At 35.2% G+C, this 19183-nt stretch overlaps 1 protein-coding gene across 8 annotated transcripts in view; it reads left to right on the top strand.

Moving 5' to 3' along the window:
• PCGF5 (polycomb group ring finger 5) overlaps window positions 1–19183 on the top strand; it is a 112333-nt gene that overhangs the window by 81856 nt on the left and 11294 nt on the right. For 7 of the 8 annotated variants that reach the window (XM_045569287.1, XM_045569282.1, XM_045569286.1 and 4 more), the window contains 3 exons: window positions 8064–8162; window positions 10873–10962; window positions 17461–17520. In XM_045569287.1, the coding sequence (XP_045425243.1) occupies window positions 8064–8162; window positions 10873–10962; window positions 17461–17520 (249 nt within the window). The remainder of the gene's footprint in view (window positions 1–8063; window positions 8163–10872; window positions 10963–17460; window positions 17521–19183) is intronic. The other variant, XM_045569290.1, reaches the window with a different exon arrangement.

Raw genomic sequence — 19183 nt, 5'->3', positions numbered from 1 at the left:
TTTATAGAAAGAAACTTTCATTTTCATTACAAATGTTCACTACTGTAGCTCTTAACCTAGATTTTTTGTTACTTTATCCTAGCAGGTGTCAACCATTGAGAATATTGTTTCTCTCTTTGTAGTCTGTGTTTTATTCAAATGCCTATATTCATTGTCTGTAATCTTCCTTTGCTACTTCTGTGTAAATTTGTAGGCCAGTGGGTTGAATTTTTTATTAATATGTTTGATGGTATTTTTCAATTAGGAAATGAAAAACATTAATTTTTCAAATCAGATTGTTTTCCCAGCTTCTTGCAACAAAGAGTATTTATGAACATAGTAATTCAATGAGTATTTACCCACTATGTGGACGTTAGGCAACAAAAATATATGTAGTTATTATAAGAAAATTATAAGACAATCTTTCACTCAAGGAACTCTTGGTTAGGTCTTATATATATAAACAATTATAATACAATAAGATAACATTTAGTTAAGGGGGGTTGGTTGGACAAGACATGTAATAAAGTACATTTCTCTAAAGATTTTTAGAGAAATGACCACTGTACCTATTTATCTTCTCAGTCTTCTGTATTGTTTTGTTTTTTTGAGACAGGGTCTCACACTATTGCTTGGGCTAGAATACAGTGGCATCATCATAGCTCACTGCAACCTCAAATTCCTGTGTTCAAGCTATGCTCCTGCCTCAGCCTCCCAAGTACCTGGGACTACTGGTGCCTGCCACCACACCCAGCTAATTTTTCTAATTTTTGTAGAGATGGAATCTTATTCTTGCTCAGGCTGGTCTTGAACTTCTAAGCTCAAGCATTCCTACTGCCTCAACCTCCCAAAGTGCTAGGATTACAGGTGTGAGCCACCGTGCCTGGCCTCTATTGTTTTTTATGTTCTGGTGCAGCTCTTTTTTTTTTTTTTTTTTGTAAGTCTTTTCATCAAGGTTTCTATAACTATATTTATCTCTTTTTGCCAGTCATCTCTATAATTTCCCTTTTAGGAAGTTGTTCTTCATAGAGATTGTGATCACTCCTTAGCTCTCTAATACATGAGTTACCTCATAGTGAAAGTTACAAGGAGTCAAAGTCAATGGAAAGGCTGAATATCTTCATAAATAAATGTGAAGTCTACTTCCCTATGTTATTTTTAATGTGAAAGTATAAAACATTGCATTGTAGAAATTCATCTGAAAAGTTACCTCTGCCTTAATATTCTCCTTTTTGATACTTTGCTGTTCCAATGGACTTTTGTCCATTCACTCTTTACAGACTTTTCCTCATCCTTGTACTTTCATTCTTAAAACAACTTTCTTAGCTTATAAATGACTTTTATAAGCTACCCTTTTTTCTCCCAGGCCATTCCTTCTTTGTCTCCATTGGCTCTGCTTCTTGCCTTCTGCTTGTTAGAGTATATCCTAATGCTTTCTCTGTGTTTATTCTAGGAGATCTTTTCCATTTTTTGTGGCTTCTAAGAGGCGGGAGACTTTTAAACCCTCACCCTCACTGAGCTATTTTTAAATATATCAATTGAGAGTTTCACTAACACCTGAAACTTAATATGTCTAAAGGCAAATTCATTGTATTTCCACATAACTTCACTCCATATATGCAGTTCAGTCATGACTGCCGTATTTCAACCAATCATACAAGTTCAAAACCTTGAAGTCATCTTTAACCTTTTACTCTTTTCTTTCAACCAGTCACTAGTCCTGCAAAATTTTCCGAGTTTAGTGCTGCTCACCCTTATATCTAGTTTTCTTAAAAGTAGTTCCTTAAGTATTTTCAATTACCCTTAATTTCTCTTTTTTTATCCAGGGCTAGGGACATTTGCCTGAATGTGTGTAAGGCAGAAAGTCAGGACCAGGATCCTGACCAATGTCAGGGTTAGAAAATAAATATGTTTGGCTTTGTAGGCCATACGGTTACTGTTGCACCTTACTCATGATAGCACTAAAGTAGCCTAGACAATAGTGAATGAATGGGTATGGTTCTGTTCCAATAAAACTTTACTTACAAAAATTGGTGCCCAGCCAGATTTGTCCTGAGAACATGGCCATAGTTTGCCACCTTTTGGCCTGTAGAATTAAGTTATAACTCCTTATATTAGCATTCAAGGCCCTTCACTAACAAGCCCCTCTATTGCTAAGTTTCTCTGTCATTAAACCTATCACTGAATCCCCCTCTCCAAACGATTGTTGCTTCATGTATGAGTTCTGTGTATATATATGTTGGAAACCATATATCTGACAAAGAATTTATATCCAAAATATAAAAAGGCTTGTATTATGAATATTTAAAGACCTCTAAAACTTTGAACAATCCTTCCTTTTTGGCATGTTCTTCCCTCTTTTCATCACCATCCTGTGCTTCTGTCAAGATACAAACCAAGATTCCTATTCCTGTGATGCTCTTTCCAATGTTGTGAATCCCTTCTCTGAAATTCTGTAGTACTTACATTTATAACTCCATTAGGGCTTACTTTTTTATCTATTAAGGGTGCTCCATAGGGTGGTAGGCACTGATACTATCTTTTATCTATTTTGATGTGTGTCTTGTCCTTGAAACTAGATTGTAAACCGCTTAGTGGCAGAGACGTAATGTCTGTATTGCTTCATAGCCTTCTCAAACCATCCTATTCTTCTGCAGTGGGATGTGATTCTCAAATGTGGTGATGGAGTAGTTGCATGTAAGTTTCGTACAATATATCTACTGCCTTTGTAATACAAAAGTCAAAGTCAGGAGTGGGATATCAATAAAAATTGTGGAGTAAGTGCCTCTGAAGACAGTGGCAAAACTTTTAGGATCAGCCTTTTCAGAGATCTGATATTTAACCAAAGGCTTGCAGAAGCCTATGGAGCATTTAGTCAAGAAGACTTCTCAGGAAAAAGAGTGAACTTTGAGACATTTTAATTTGCCTTAGTCCCATCTCCCACTCTCCAGATCTGCAGTAGCCTTGAAAAATGACAGCCTGCCTTCCCATTGCAGCCTCTGAGACACGTAAAGGGAAGACTGGAGGTGGAGCTGTTTCAAAGCCTCAGTCCCAAAGAATTGTCATTATTTGATCTGTCTGGTTGTTCCCTGGAAGACTCCACTTACAAGGTTGTCTATATGTGACCTGATTTGGAGCTTGCCCAGTGAAAAAAGCCCTCTCTGTGTGTAGGGGAAAGGGAAATTTTTCAAAAACAATTGCATGCAAGTATTTTAACTTCATGACTGCCTGAGATATAGATAACATTTGGGGCAAACAATAGACTAACCGAAAAGCTGGAGAATGAGATGTTTGTAGGAGGTTTGTAAAGCTCTGACATATTCCTGGGAGTCTAGAAGGACAAGTGCATACACAAGGTGGTGTACATGTTCAAGAAAGACATGAGAAGGCCCTAAGCTCTCACTTCCGGCTCTGCACAAGCGGGAAGTGAAGACTAAGGCAGAGGTGTTAACAACCTGGTTGAGTGTTGGAGGTTTGCTCCAAAACACATACACAGCCCCTCAGCAAAGATTGGGAGACTTATTGGCTCCAGGTGTGTAAAGAAATCTCTGTTCAATCACTAGCTGACCTCTAGGCAGGAACTTCCATGGCCACGTATGGTAAAGAATACAGAATTTACAGAATTAGTTTCGGGAAGTCATTAAACAACAAAGAGAAATAATAACAACAGTCAGTCACCACAACAAACTCTGAGGGGTAAGCAGGAATCTGATTTCCAATGTTGCCACATTATATTATTTAAAATGTCTAGTTTTCAACAAAAAATTATGAAATTTACTAACAAGTACAGTTCTCCCTCAGTATCCATGGGAGATTGGTTCCAGGACCCCTGTGGATAACCAAAATCTGTGGACGCTCAAGTCCCTTAATATGGCATGGTCTTTGCATAATCTATGCACAGCCTCCCAAATACTTTAAGTCACCTCTAGATTACTTAGAGATATTACTTAATATCTAATACGATATAAATGCTATGTAAATAGTTGTTATACTATACTGTTTTTCCATTTATGTTATTTTTAATTATTGTATTATTTTTATTAGTTTTTTTCCAAATATTCTCAATCCCCAGTTGGTTGAACTCACAGATGTAGAAATGTGAATACAGAGGGCTGATTGTATGGCCTACACACAAGAAAAGAAGCAATCAATAGAAACAGTCCCTGAGGAAGCATAGACATTGCACTTATTAGACATAGATTTTAAATAATTTATTTAAATATGTACGAAAAACTAAAACCATTAGTCTAAGCACCTATATGAAAGTATAAGAATGATCTCACCAAATATAGAACATTAATAAAGAGAAATTATTTTAAAATATTCTGGAGTTGAAAAGTATAGTAACTCAGATGAAAAATTCAGTATTGAGTCTCAACAGCAGATTTGAGCCAAAGAAAATGAATCCACAAACTTGAAATTAAATGAGATGGTTCAGTCTGAGGAAAAGAAAATAAAGAAAAAAATCAACCCCATTAAAAATTGGGTAAAAGACATGAACAGAAACTTTTCAAAAGAAAAAAGACTAATGGCCAATAAACATGTGAAAAAATGCTCCATGTCTCTAATCATCAGGGAAGTGCAAATCCAAACCACAGTGCGGTATCACTTAACTCCATGAGAATGGCTTTTATCAAAAAGTCCCAAAACAACAGACACTGGCATGGATGCAGAGAAAAAGGAGCACTTCTACACTGTTGATGGGACTGCAAACTAGTACAACCTCTATGGAAAGCAGTGTGGAGAAATCTTAAAGGACTTAAAGTAGACCTACCATTTGATCCAGCAATCCCACTATTATTGGACATTTACCCAAAGGAAGAAAAGTCATTTTATAAAAAAGACACTTGAACTCAAATGTTTATTGCAGCACAATTCACAATTGCAAAGATGTGGAAACAACCCAAGTGCCCATCAATACACGAGTAGATTAATAAAACCTGGTATATGTATACCATGGAGTTCTACTCAGCCATAAAAAAATGGTGAACTAATACCTTTTGTAACAACCTGGATGGAACTGTAGACCATTCTTCTAAGTGAAGTATCTCAAGAATGGAAAAACAAACACCACATGTACTCACTATTAAACTGGAACTAATAGATCAACACTTGTATGCACATATGGAAGTAAAACTCAATGGAAATCAAGCAGGTGGGAGGAGGGAGGAGAGGTTGGGTAAATTCACACCTAATGGGTTCAGTGCACACTATCAGGGTGATGGGCACACTTATAACATTGACTCAAAATGTACAAAAGCAATTCATGTAACCAAAACATTTCTACTCTGGTAATATTCTGAAATAAAAAAGTTAAAAAAAAAAAAGAATTGTGAATTCTAAAAAACAAAAAAACCAGATTCTCAGAGACCTATGGGATACTATCAAACTTACCAATGTACACATGATGAAAGTTCCAGAAGGAAAGGAGAGAGAGAAAGGGACAGAAAGTTTATTTGAGGAAACAATGGTCAAAAAAAAAAGCATTCACATCTAAGAAGTTTAACAAACTCCAGGTATGATAAATTAAAAGAAATTCATACCAAGGCACATAATTAAACTATTTGAAAGCTTAAAATAAAAAAAGAATCTTGAAAGCAACAATGACTCATTGTGCACAAGGAATTCTCAATAAGATTAGTAGCCGATTTCTCACCAGAAGCTGTAGAGAACAGAAGGCAGTAGGATGACAGTGGACATATGCAAAGTGCTGAAAGGAAAAAAAAAAAAACTGTCAACCAAGAATTCTATATTCAGCAAAAATATATGTCCTTCTAAAAAGAGAAAATTAAGGTATTTCCATGACCTTTCATTTGGCAGTGGATTCTTGGAAATGATACCAAAAGCACAAGCAACAAAAGAAAAAGATAAATTGGACTTCATCAAAATTAAAAACTTTTGTACATTAAAGGACACTATTAAGGGAAAAAAAACCTATAGGAGAAAATATTTACAAATCACATGTCTGATAAGCCTTTAGTATCCATATATATAAAGAACTCTTACAAGTCAACAAAAAGACAACCCAATTTGAAAGATCAGCTAAGGCTTTGAATAGACATTTCTCCAGAGAAGATGTAAACATAGCCAATAAGTACATGAAAAGATGCTAAACATCATTAGTAATTAGGGCTATGCAAATCAAAACGACAATGAGATACCATTTTATACCTACTAGGATATCTATAATTTTTTTCTAAAAGAAAATAATGCTGGGAGGAAAAATTGGAACCTTTATATATTGCTGATAGGAAAGTGAAATGGTGCAGCCACTATGGAAAACAGTTTGTCAGTTCCTCAAAAAGTTAAGCATCAAGGGACCATATGACCCAGCAGTTCCACTCCTGAGTATATGGTATGTATAGTATATACAGTAGTCCCCCTTATCTGTAGGGGATACATTCCAAGACCCCAGTGGATGCCTGAAACTGCAGACAGTACTGAACCGTATAATACTTTTTTTTTTTATCTGATCACCAAGATGGCTACTAAGTGACTGATGGAAGGGCAGCTTGTACGGCATGGATATGCCGGACAAAGGGATGAGTCATGTTCTGGGGCAACAGAGCGAGATGGTGCAAGATTTCATTATGCTACTCAGACAAGTTTTAAACTTATGAATTGTTGATTTCTGAAATTTTCCATTTCATATTTTTGGACTGTGAGATACTGAAATTCTATTTCACAGAAATAAATGCAGTAACTAAAACTGCAGAAAGCAAAACTGCAGATAAGGAGGGACTACGCTATAAAAGAATTGAAAACACATGTTCGCTCAAAATCTTGTATATGTTCATAACAGCATTATTCATAATAGCCAAAAGTAGAAACAACCCAAATGTCCATCAGTTGAAGAACAGGTAAATAAAATGTGATATATCTACCCAACTGGAATGAAGTATTGATACATGCTACAACATGGATGAACCTTGAAAACATGCTAAGTGAAAGAAGCTGGACACAAAAGGCCATGTAGTGTATGATTCCATTTATATGAAATTTTCAGGCTAGGATAGAGACAGGAAGTAGATTAGCAGTTGTCGGGGGCTGGCGGGGAGGGAAGGATGGAGAATGACTGCTAATGGATTTTGGGTTTCTTTTTGGGCTGATGAACATGTTTTGGAATTAGATAATGGTAATGGTTGTACAACTTTGTAGATATCATAAAGAATTGTCTTTGCTTTTCATCTGTTAATTTCTGCAGCACAACCTTTTGCACCTCTCCCTCTAATTTAATATATTTGTAGTCCTTAAGAGTGTTACAATGCTCATGAGCACTGAATTTCTTTAATGTCGATATTGCAGTATCACAAAGCACGCAAATCATCTTATCTTTAGTAGAAACAAGGTAATATTGCAATTCCCAATTCTCATTAAAAAATCTGTTTTCTTCCTTCAGCGTTCTCTTGGTCTTCTTTGACATGGTGGGCTGTTAAGCAGACAGAATAAAAAATACTGTGGAGCTGTGTAACTATTCAGTAATTCCACTTCAAACAGAAACACAGTGCACTTTTGTCCAAAGCTGATAACAGACTGGTGTACTTGATCCCCACAAACTCTGCCAACCAACCTGGTGTGGTAGTGGCGCCAGTCAGGCAGGGGAAGTTAGAACTAAATCATGAGCATAGCAGCCGTCAATTTAGCCATAACAGCTTATTAATGTTATAATTGTGGTCAATCTGGGAGAATTATTTCATTGAAATTTATTTTATTCTTTGGTATTTTAAATGTGTTCATTTAAAAATAAAAATGTAAAAGACAAAAATATTAATAAAAATAAAAGGATTTGTTCTGTAAAATTTGGATTCAGTCAGAAGGCCACACTTAAGGACCTAGAAGGCCACATGTTCCCCACCCCTAGATGTAAGTTTGTTGTCTATTTGCCAGTATGTTCCCAGTATACATCATAACACATTCTTTCAGAATGTCATATAAGTGTTGATTTAACACACAGGTACTAAAGAGCTATAAATTGAAATGTTTTCACAGTACATTTTGAAAATATTCAAAATGATAGTGGAAATGGTACCCATAGTTTCATTAAAAGAAGGGATATTTTAATTGGTAATCTTCATTTCCTTTAGGGTTTAATGAAGAAATTCATTCGATGTTCTACACGTGTAACTGTGGGAACTATTAAAAAATTTCTAAGTTTAAAACTAAAACTTCCAAGTTCTTATGAGGTAAGTTAAATAGTATTTAAGCTTGATCATTTTGATAATTCTGATCTGAAGTAAAATTCTAACAAATGAAAATTAACTGCGAATATATTCAAATTAATTTTTGTGGTTATTTTCATGTTAAAATTTTAACTTTAGAATGTAATATTTATGTAATATGTGTTTTCTGATTTAACATATCCTGAGTAAAATATGATACTAGTACATTGTTTTTTATAACTAGAGGAGATGTTTAAAGAATTTAACATTAAGTACTCCCAAAATAAATATACCAGCTAAATGGATTCTGTTTTTTTAATGCCAGTATGCTTTAGGGTGTTTCATTCTTTATCAGAGATCTTTGAGATCTATTATTGCTAATTCTTTATAGACTTCTTCAGAATGTAAAACATTGTGTTTTTATCAGAAGAGATTTCATAAATAATAATCATATGTTCTATGCTATGCAAAAGTGATTTTGTTTAGCACTAGGTAAAACCAATAATGCATTTGCATAAATGCAATTTACCAGTATTTACATGAGAGGTAAGTTGCCCTGATATCAATCACAGCATAGTTTATAACGTGCTCAATGTTCAGAGAATGTTTATAATCCTGGGAATATGGCTACAACCCAGTGAGGAAGTATGGCTACTATTTCTCACCTGCACAAATGGCAAAATTTTTACAACTTTTATTAATTTCTTCTTCCTCCCTCTTTGGTTCTGATAGTAGCATCTAGAACATTAAAGACCAAGACTAGTTTCCTAGAAAAACAGAGACATCAAAAGCAGCATAGTTTTTCATGCCTATCTGCAGTAGTACGAGTACCATAAAGGGTCATAGGAGAAATAAAATGTGGCAGAATTTGAACATAGACATTGACAGGCATTAAGTCTATATTTTAAGGAAGCATCTGTTCCTGAACTTATTTGAAAATTTCTCTCAGATGACTAGTCTATGGATTAAAAATTTTTATTACAAATATTAAAAAAATAAATCCAGAGACATCAACTTTTGTATTAGGAAAAACATGTGAAAGTAAAAGATGAAAGATTTACTGGTTTTTAAAGAGAAACTAGAGTAAAACTTGTGAAATTTAAGCATCAAAACCCAGTGTTCTTGGTAAAAGTAACTGATAATGTATAGAGACAACTACAGTAGAAAATAGACAGATGGTTTTTTATTTGGTTTTGCACTTTGTTTTCTTCTTGCAAAATACCATGTGCAGTTTTTCTTTCTTTTAAGTCTGATTCAGTGCGTTATCATTTTCTACTTTTTGGGAAATTGTTAGAGCTAAGAGAACTATTACTCTCATACTGTCTTCCTTCTGGCATACGTTATATTTCTCTGTAGACAAAGATGGAAGGGGAAGAGACTTGATCCACTGACATCTCCTTATCTATCCCAATGCAAAGAACTTTGCCTAGGATTTTTAGGATTATTTATCAGTTCCCCCTTTATTTTGCTGCCCAGCATGTAGGGGGGTGATTTAATGAAATACCTGACAGCTGAAGCTTCTGTAATAGCACTGCTAGTTCTGACAAGATGTTTTAGTTATTAAATGATAGTAATAAAAGCAGTATACCTGATTAGTAATTGCATTCTAAAAGTAAATCCCTTTACTTCTCTGCTTATGAATTTATTTTACAGGCAAGATAAAGAAAATGAAATTGTCTATTTGTTCTTTCAAGAGTTAATCAAACGATATCTGAAAAACATTTTGAGGTCCGTATAAGTCACTATAAATCATTAAAAAATCAATAGTTTCATGTGCCTAATACAATTGGAAGTATACTCCTTAAAGTTCAAAATTGTAGTCTGTCTAGCCAAAATTATTTAAAACCCATTCTTTTCTCCTCTCCACACTTCAAATGAAATCTTATTAGTTTGTTTTTAATAGCTAGAGAATTGAAATGTTATTTTGTTTATCTCTGATAAACACTTGTTTAATTAAGCTTTCTTGAATTAGTGAGTTATAGCCACAGTTCCTATGGCCTTCTTAAGGATTTGGGGGTTGTTTGGTTCCTGTGACGCAGAGCAAAAGTGAGCATTAATAAGTACAACCCTTTTATGACATCTCATTCAAGGTGGAAGAGGATTCGTAAGTATCATGCACATTACCAACCAAGCAAACCAGAGAGCCCAGAGAGCCCTAGGAGACACAGGCCTGTGTATCAAATTAGCTATCAGTAATTACTGGAAATTCTCATATTCCCCAAATGCCCCATACATCACTGTATCCCCATACACACATTCATTTCCCTCTTCAAATCCAAACTAATGAAAAGAAAGCAACCCCTTCAAATATTGAGAAGATTAAAGAATTCTTAGAGATGAATTCAGAAACTAAAGGAGCTGTGAGGAACTATGAGGTTGCTACAGTTTCTTCTCATTCAGTAAGAGGCAATCACAGAAATATGTCTTAAACATCTAAGGTTACAAAGAGACATGGACTAAGAAAGGTTACATTGCATTTATAAATTATGTGTATGAACTTGAGATACAGGTATCTGGGACAAGATAAACAGTGCTTCATGCTGCTTGTGTCTGAATTGTTAATACTTTATGGGAAGGACCAGTGCTTTCAATAAAAATGTTCAGTTCTATTCAAATAATGGATAATACTTATATTTTGTTGTAACTATTTGCATCTTTTTGAAATCTGAAAATGTGTAAAATACTTATGAATTCAAAATTTGTGTTAATGGATCTATAACTATTTTTTTTTAAGTTGGATGTGCTGTGCAATGGTGAAATTATGGGGAAGGACCATACTATGGAATTCATCTACATGACAAGATGGCGACTAAGAGGCGAAAACGTAAATTGCTTTTATATTTACCTATGTGTACAGCTATATACCATTGAGTTACTCAAATTTAACAATTACTTAAGAACTAAAAAGCCTAGTTTGGAAAGGAGAAGAACTGGTTCTCATTATTATTGTTTCCCCCAACACCCTGTGAAAATTGGTCCCAAGTACAAGACCAAGGTATGTGTTAAATGTGGTTTTGTTATATTTTAGGTGAGATTAAAACCTCATCTAAATATGTTCAGGGCTCTGTTAACCTCAAGACAGAAGATGACATATTTTTTAAAACCCAATAAATTATTAGAAGTTTTAATATATGGAGTGGAGGTGGGGAGACCAAGTTCTGCCCTGAGTAGTCTGGTTAATGCTTGATAAGAGTATGTATTTTTGGTTGTGATAGAGAGTAGGGTAGAAGCTAGGTAATCTTTTTACAGGTACCTCCTTTACATTGAAAGTATCGGACCAAAGGGTAAGTGAGTTTGCAGTGGTTTCTGATGCCAGAATTAGATTATTGTGCTGTAGGCCCTAGGCAATATGGGAGAAATGATTCAAAGGAGAAAACCCAAAAGGAGAATTTTGTATTTTGAACTGTATCTTTGATTAGGGTTAATTCTATTAATGGGTTCAAGCATGCCTAAATTATAAGTAACGTGGGATGTCAGGGAATTTTGAGGCACTAGGGATTATAGGGTTGATATATAAGAGTAAGCAATATAGTAGTAATGCTACCAGAAATTCTCATCATAATCTGAGTGCATGAATAAACATTAAGATTTTGTGGATTTTATGGTACAATATGTCATACTTTGAGTATAATTTAATTTCTCTATTCTGTAACCTGGATTTTATTACATTATCTCATGAAAATGTAACTAAATTATAAAAAATAAGCTAAGAAACTTAACCTTGCATAAGGATAAGTAATGTAGAATCCAGATAAAATGAGGGTTGCCATGTTACAACAGCTCAAGAACATACTTACATTGAATGTGAACATCTGTGGAACTATTACAAAACTTAAAAAAAGTCCCACTTGGATAACACCTTCCTCCTGAGGCTGAATGTGCCACTAGCAGAAAGAACTCAAGAGCAGGAGGAAACACTTACACACTGGTCACCACTAGCTGTGTGCCCTTGACTAACTCATCAGACATCTTTGGGGCTTGTATTTTTAAAAATCTAATTATCTTTGTATTGGGTAAATTACTAGACTTTCTGTGCCATTTTATAGGTTTTTTTAATGGTTGTACATATGTCACCCTCATTTAATCCTTACAACCAAAATGTTCCAGGTACAAATTATAGAGATAGTGAATTCTCTCTTACCCACCACTACTGATGAGTGAATATTAATTACAGAGTATTAGTATTGTATTGAATATAATTTTAGCTTCCTTTGATAGTTTGATAGTGCTTGAGGCCATCATGAATAGGTTTGCCTTAAGGTTAAAGAGATGTTAGTGGTCATCCACTGCAAGACCTCTATCTGCTAGTGCTTGCTTGTCCTTTACAAGATCCCTTCCCCACAGTTGGTCACACTGCCAGTTATCATTACTGAAAACTAAACCAATAAACAGTAAAATAATGTATTAGCCAGCCCATTTCATTTTTTTGGTGTGACAAACCTGTTTTGGGGTTGCTCTCCCTCTCCAAACCTGTGTTCACCTCAGTCATCAAAATCTCAATAGTTCTGAGATTGGTAGCTTCATTTTTCCAGTTGCTCACATCCCCGAGTCCCTGAAGTCAGCCCTGATTGCCTTTGTCTTTCATCCGTCCTTAGCAAATTCTGTAACCTCTACCATCAAAATCTTACAGTCAGAATCCAACTATGTCTCACCACCTCCACGTCCCCATTCCAGTCCAAGCCACCATGGCCATTCTCCAGAATTACTATGAAAGTCTCCCAGCTGGGCCCCATCCACAACCCTTGACCCACCTGCTCTCTTCACCCTGCACAGCAGCCAGGGCAATCCTCTAAAACAGGTTCAAGCACTCTGCTCTCCTGCTTTGATTCCTCCAGAAATGCTTAATATCATTTAGATAAAATCCAGAGTCCTTCCAGAGACCTCTAGATAGGGTTTCCCCATATGCCTCTCTGACCTCACCGTTCCTCCTCCACCTAACAAGCTCCCTTTACCCACTTCACTTAAATGATTTTACTTCTATTCACCTTCTCAGTGAGGCCTCTGACCTCCCTTAAAATTGCAACCCCTTCCCCCAGCGGCAATTCTTAATTCCTTTCCATGCCGTATTGTTTTCCATAGTATTTCCTACCATCTGACATACTGTGCCTCTTATTTGTATGTTTGTCCCCCAAGTAAAATGTAATCTGAGGACGGGGACAGCAGAGTCTCTGCTGAATCTCCAGCACTTAGAGCAGTGCCCAGCACATATATTCAATATTTGTCTTTTATAAGGTAATAGTTATGCAAAATATATCCTAAGGATAATTTTCCCTTATTTGAATCTCAGTTTCCCATTTGATTTCTGTTAAATTTAAATTTTTTCTCAGGTTCCAGTGAATTATTATACTTTTAATAGATGGATTCTGACAGTTGAAGTGACATGCACAAATGCAGCAGTAGCAGTAAAAAATGATTTCTAGATTGAGCCCCCACTCGCGTATTTACTGCAGTCATATCCCTTCTCACCTCTACCCATTGCCAGCAGGATGCCAGTTATCCGAAAAGCTCTTATTGCTCTATCTACTGGCTAAGTAGCTCTGCCATGGGCTGGGGTCAACTTGTTTCCTAAACAAATGATCACTGTGTGGTTCTTTCACTTGCTTCTAGTGCTTTTTTATATTAAACATTTTAATCCACCTGGGATTGATTTGTTTACACACACACAAGGATAAGACTAATTTATTCTGAGTTTTTTAACCAGAAATACAATTTATTGAATAATCCATACTTTACCTCATTATTTTAAGATGTCACCATTATCTGTGCATATATTTATATCCATATGCATATATTCCTTTGTCTATATATGTTCATGGGCACTTTGTTCTTTTGAGCAGGCCTTTTTCTGTACCAGCATTACACATTATATAGTGTAGCATTTATAAAAATCTGACCACATAACACCCCTGTCTAAAATCCTTCAATTGTCCATTTTCTTTGGGATAAGTTTGGATAAAGTCCAAACATGTCTTAGAAGGCAAATGTTTGGGCCTTCTAGGTTGCTTTATGATACGTATTAGTACCTGTTAAGGCAAAATCTCGTATTACCCTTTTTTGAATCGTGTTGGCTACTTTTATACATTTTTCTTTCAGATAAGCTTTAGAATGAGATTGTGACTAGCATTAAATTAGATTTCTAGACCTATTTGGCTGAAATTGGCATGTTTGCAGTTTTTTTATTTGGTACTATGGGATGTCTCTTCAGATGTTCCATACTCCTCTTCTATCTCTGAGTAAATCTGTAGTTTTCTTTCCTCTTCATATTGGATCCCACCCTCTGCCCCTGAGTCTTTTGCCCCAGACAAGGCTGCTCCATATTCAGATCACCCTTTGTCCCATTTCTAGCATCCTGCGAAGAATCTCAGGGAAATTGATTTTGCCTCCATTTCTCAAGAACAGTGGAGTATCTCCCTGCAGGGAGATACCTGCTTTCCTGCATCCTGGAGCACTTCCATTCAGGCTGAGCTTGTTTTCTATAGTCCTTGCCCTTGCTGTGTCCTTATCTCTGGTATGATGCATTTTTGAAAGATTTTTATCTTTAGGAATCAAAACAAACATCTGGTCAGACTCAGCTCTTAGAAAGTTTTCAGTTCATGACAGTATTGCCACCCCAAGATTCTATACTCAAGGTTGGCATTTGCTTATTAGTAGGAAAAAAATGTACCTTAAATAAAAGCCCATTGCCTTTCAAAATTTAATGCAAATACAGATCATCTGGGATCTTGGTAAAATACAGATTCTGACTTAGTAGATCTGGGATGGGGCCCAAAATACTGCATTGCTGTCAAACTCTCCCAGGAGATGCCAGTGCATCTGATCTTTGGATCATCCTTTGAGTAGAGTTTTAGGAAATGTTATCTGTAACTACTGACTTGTCATGTGGCTTCCACATCTGTACAATGAGGGTGTGGAATTACAGAATCAAACCTCAGTTTGGAAGGGATTTAGTCACCTAATCTGATGATCATCAGTCGAATACCTGGAACCTCTTTGTAATATTCATGCCAGGGGTCATCACATTTTTTGAAACATAAGTAAACCATATGTGTTGTTCTACAACTTTTTCTTGATAATATGTCTTGTGGAGAATCAGTAAACTTAGAAATAATTGTTTTAAACACACTGATAGTATTCCATTTGTGTGGCTATAGCATAATTTGATTAACTCATTCCTTTGGTGAACATTTAGATTTTTTTCAAATTTTTTAACATTATAAGTAATGCTATGTATATATTCCAGTACATATATCTTTTTGCACATGTGCAAGCATATCTGTTGGCTAGATTCCTGGAAGTGGATTTATAACAGAGTATGCATGTTTTAAATTTTGATAGATACTAACAAATTTCTTCTAAAGTTTTAGTCATTTAAAATCATTCTAATAATGTATGAGAGTATCCATTTTCTGACATTCTCGCCAGCACTGTATGTTATCAATTTTATATTTCTTCAGTGAATATTTTTTCATATTCATTGCCTTCCCCCCCATCATAATGCTTGCCTTTTCTTATTGACTCCTGGGAACAGTTTATTCTGAATATGAATCTTTTGTTATATATGTTGCAGCTATTTTCTTCCAGTTGTGCCCTGCTTCCTAGTTTTGCCTCAGCTTTTTGATCCTTGAAATTTGAGTAACAATACCTGTTTTGGAAAGTTTAGTAAGAATTAGTGAAATATTATATACTTAAGTTCTTAGCAGAGTACCTGACATAATGTTATTTAACTCCTTATGCATGCTAACTTTCATTATGATAATTTTTTCCTCCTTTATTTACTTAGTTCCATCCCTGAGAGCTTACTGTCAATATCTCTATTTAGCCTCAGCTTTCATCATTGATTTATGATCTTCCTACTCACCTTTTCTTGTTCAGAGTGAGTGCCCACTCTCAGTACAGCACCCTTTGCCCAGATTATCCTGGTTGGTTTTGTCTCTTCCCACAGCCTCTGCCGGTCTAGCACCTAAAGTTATTGCACCAAGCTTGTCTTCCTTTGCTCTATTTGCATCAACCAGGCAATTTTAGGAAAAGCAAATATATCCATCTTAACTGATACCAAAGAGATTGATAGAAAAAAAAGAATCAGTGAAATTGCCTCTTTCACCTTACCTCTTTACTCTCATTGAATGCTATTTGGGACTTGCTTCATTAACAAAGTCTGATACTGACCAGCCACTGGGGGACTCTTCAGAGAGAAAGGAGGTTGCCAAAGGGTAGCAGTGCTGGGCATGTTGATGAGCACTGTGCACGAAATCAAGGACTAACTATCAAAAAAAAAATTGCTAGTCTTTTGGGGAAATAGAATATTTCTGAAATTTTATTTAAAAGGGTACAAATATATTTATCTTAGTCATTGCTTACTTAAATAATCTTTCAAAGTATATTTTTAAAAACCAACTCTGGGCTGTTAGAATCATCCTGATTATACCTCACATTTTTTATGTACTTATTTTTTTTCCATTTTGAAGAGTATGTGATGTTGAATTCATATATGCATAATTTTAAAGTATACATTTTATGTTTTATAGTCCCATTATAATTAAAATTATGTTTAATAAGTGTTTAGCATACTATTAAAAAATTAAGATTTGGGAATGATTTTTTTTAATGTGAATGGTTAAACTGTTTTAAGGTAGTGGGTTTACAAAGGAATCTACTCAATAACTTTAAAATATGTTCACTCACTGATTTACTCATAAAACATTTATGGAGTGGCCACTGTATGGCGGTTCTGGGCCTTAGCTACTAAGACTGCAAATACTAGTAAAATATAGGTTTAAGGAGCTTGCAGTGTAATGCTAGATATGGAAACTAAGAATCTAATCTGCACAGTATGAAGAACCTAATATACAACAGAAAACAGATCCCTTAGAGGTTGAGCGAGTTCCGCACCTCTCTCAGAGCACTGATCTCCTTGGGCAGCACGACTTTCAGGGGGTAGTTGCAAAGGAGATCTAGGAGAGACTGATCCCAGGGAGGGATGGAAGAAAGAGGGTGCCGCGGTGTACTCAGGAAGTGAGGGTTTTCCCAGGAATTAGTATCTGATAAGTATATGGAAAGGAGGGAAGGTAGGCCACCACTTTGGTGTTTTCAGAATATTAAACAACTCACATCTAAATGCTAAAGTTACTTCAAGCTAAACTTAACCAATCACTAAGTTTTTAAAATCTATATTTTTTCAAAAACGACTACCATATTCTTGGAAAATGTTTATTTAAAATTAGCATGTTGACTCTTATGTTTGACGTTAAAATATTTTAAATCAGTTTTAAATATGTATCCAGTTGTGGATGCCTCTTATCTGATGAGTTCATCTCCTCCGCAGTTTCGGTGTCTGAACTGCTCAGCCTCGCAAGTCTGCTCTCAGGATGGCCCTTTGTATCAGGTAAGAGGCACTCACGACTGTACATATGACCATCACGATGCCCTGACGGGGATCGCTCTCATCCCAAATCCAAGTTTCTAAGACATTTAATTTTGTAAAACTAATAGTTGTTTGAGGTACAGAAACTTCTTTTTGACTTATATACCCAAAGTTTCCCTGAATTATCTATCTAATTTTACTGAACTAAAAATAAACCTGTAAATGTTAAGGCCATTATTTATAAGTTAGGAATTTTTAATAATTACTAGTTTCAGCCCTTGAGAAATGTCTGCTCCATATTGGATTGGGATGTTACCTTCTTTGTTTAAATCTTACTATTTTTTAATGATTCATCCATCCACAAGTGAAATATAAAATGCCAAATTAGGTGAATCTGAATAGCAGCAACAGAGAATTCAAATTGTGAGCTTGATTACTAGGCCCTGCCTTGAGTTAGCTCTTAATAATGAAATGATAGTGACCCTGTTTAATAATGTACTGAGAAAACTTGAACATGTATCAGAGAGAAGTTTAATAAAAAACATTTTAAAAATTTGGGAAATAGAGACTAAGGTATAGTAACGATTATTGTTGGACACAAAGATGATTGATGATCAACTTTAATCCTGTGGATTAATCATAACATTTCTTTAAAAAATCCATTGTTTTTTATCTCAATAATTAAGGTAGTCTTCATCCTTATTTCCTTGAAGCTAATAAAAAAGAAAAAAAAAAGGGAGGATTGTAATTATGTTACAAACTTAACTAGCAACCTTACCTCCAGTGTTACAGTTTGTGGGCTGGAACAAATGAATCTCCTCAAATCAGTAGTTGAAAATGTTTACTGAACCGTTTATCTAGAATTTCCTTCAGTCTTTTTGTCAGAGCTATGATATGGGAATCTCCATGCCCTTATTAAAATGTGAGGTTTTTGATACACACAGTTTAAGTCATAGTTTTTCAGAAATGGAGAAAACGAATTTAACATTTATAAAGACCAAGAGAAAAATCTTTGGAGGAGAAACATCATTCTTCTCTTAACATTATGCAGATAAGGGTGAGGGGTGAATATGCAGATAAGGGTGAGGGGTGAATATATAATTTAACTGAGCTGGTGAGATTTGTGTATATCTGAAGTATATAGGTATTTCAGCTGCTTTAGCCTCATAGCTGATTTTGAAATGATGAATTATAGTGACTCCTGCCTATAGCTACAACCCATACATACATGGCTTTCTGCTTTTACTCCTGGTATGGATGTCTACATATTTCCTTAGAAATGACGATGTCCTTAAATCATGACCCAAAGTATTAAACAATAACTGGAATAATACTAAATTTCCAAATCACACAGATTTCCTTTTCTTTCTTCAACACTTCATTAATGGATTGAAATTGACAGTTGATAGGACGCACCCTTAACTTCCTCAAAAGGATGCCTAGATGATTTTATGGTCACATTCTCTCAAGGAATGGATCATATTCCAATGCTATACATATTTTTTAAATTACTGAAAAAGATGGAATTTTCCCAAATTTATTTCACAAAGGTAGCATAAACATGATAGCAAAAACTGGCAGAAAACCGACAGTTAGACAACTCGTACCATCTCTCATTTTGAATATAAATGGGAAGACAGTAAATAATATACTAAAAAGAATAAACCAAGACCTAATAGTATTT

Source organism: Lemur catta, chromosome 14 (genome assembly GCF_020740605.2).
Source record: "Lemur catta isolate mLemCat1 chromosome 14, mLemCat1.pri, whole genome shotgun sequence".
Classification (NCBI taxonomy): Eukaryota; Metazoa; Chordata; class Mammalia; order Primates; family Lemuridae; genus Lemur; species Lemur catta.
The sequence above is the reverse complement of the archived record's forward strand: the minus strand, read 5'-3'. Positions and strand labels throughout refer to the sequence as shown.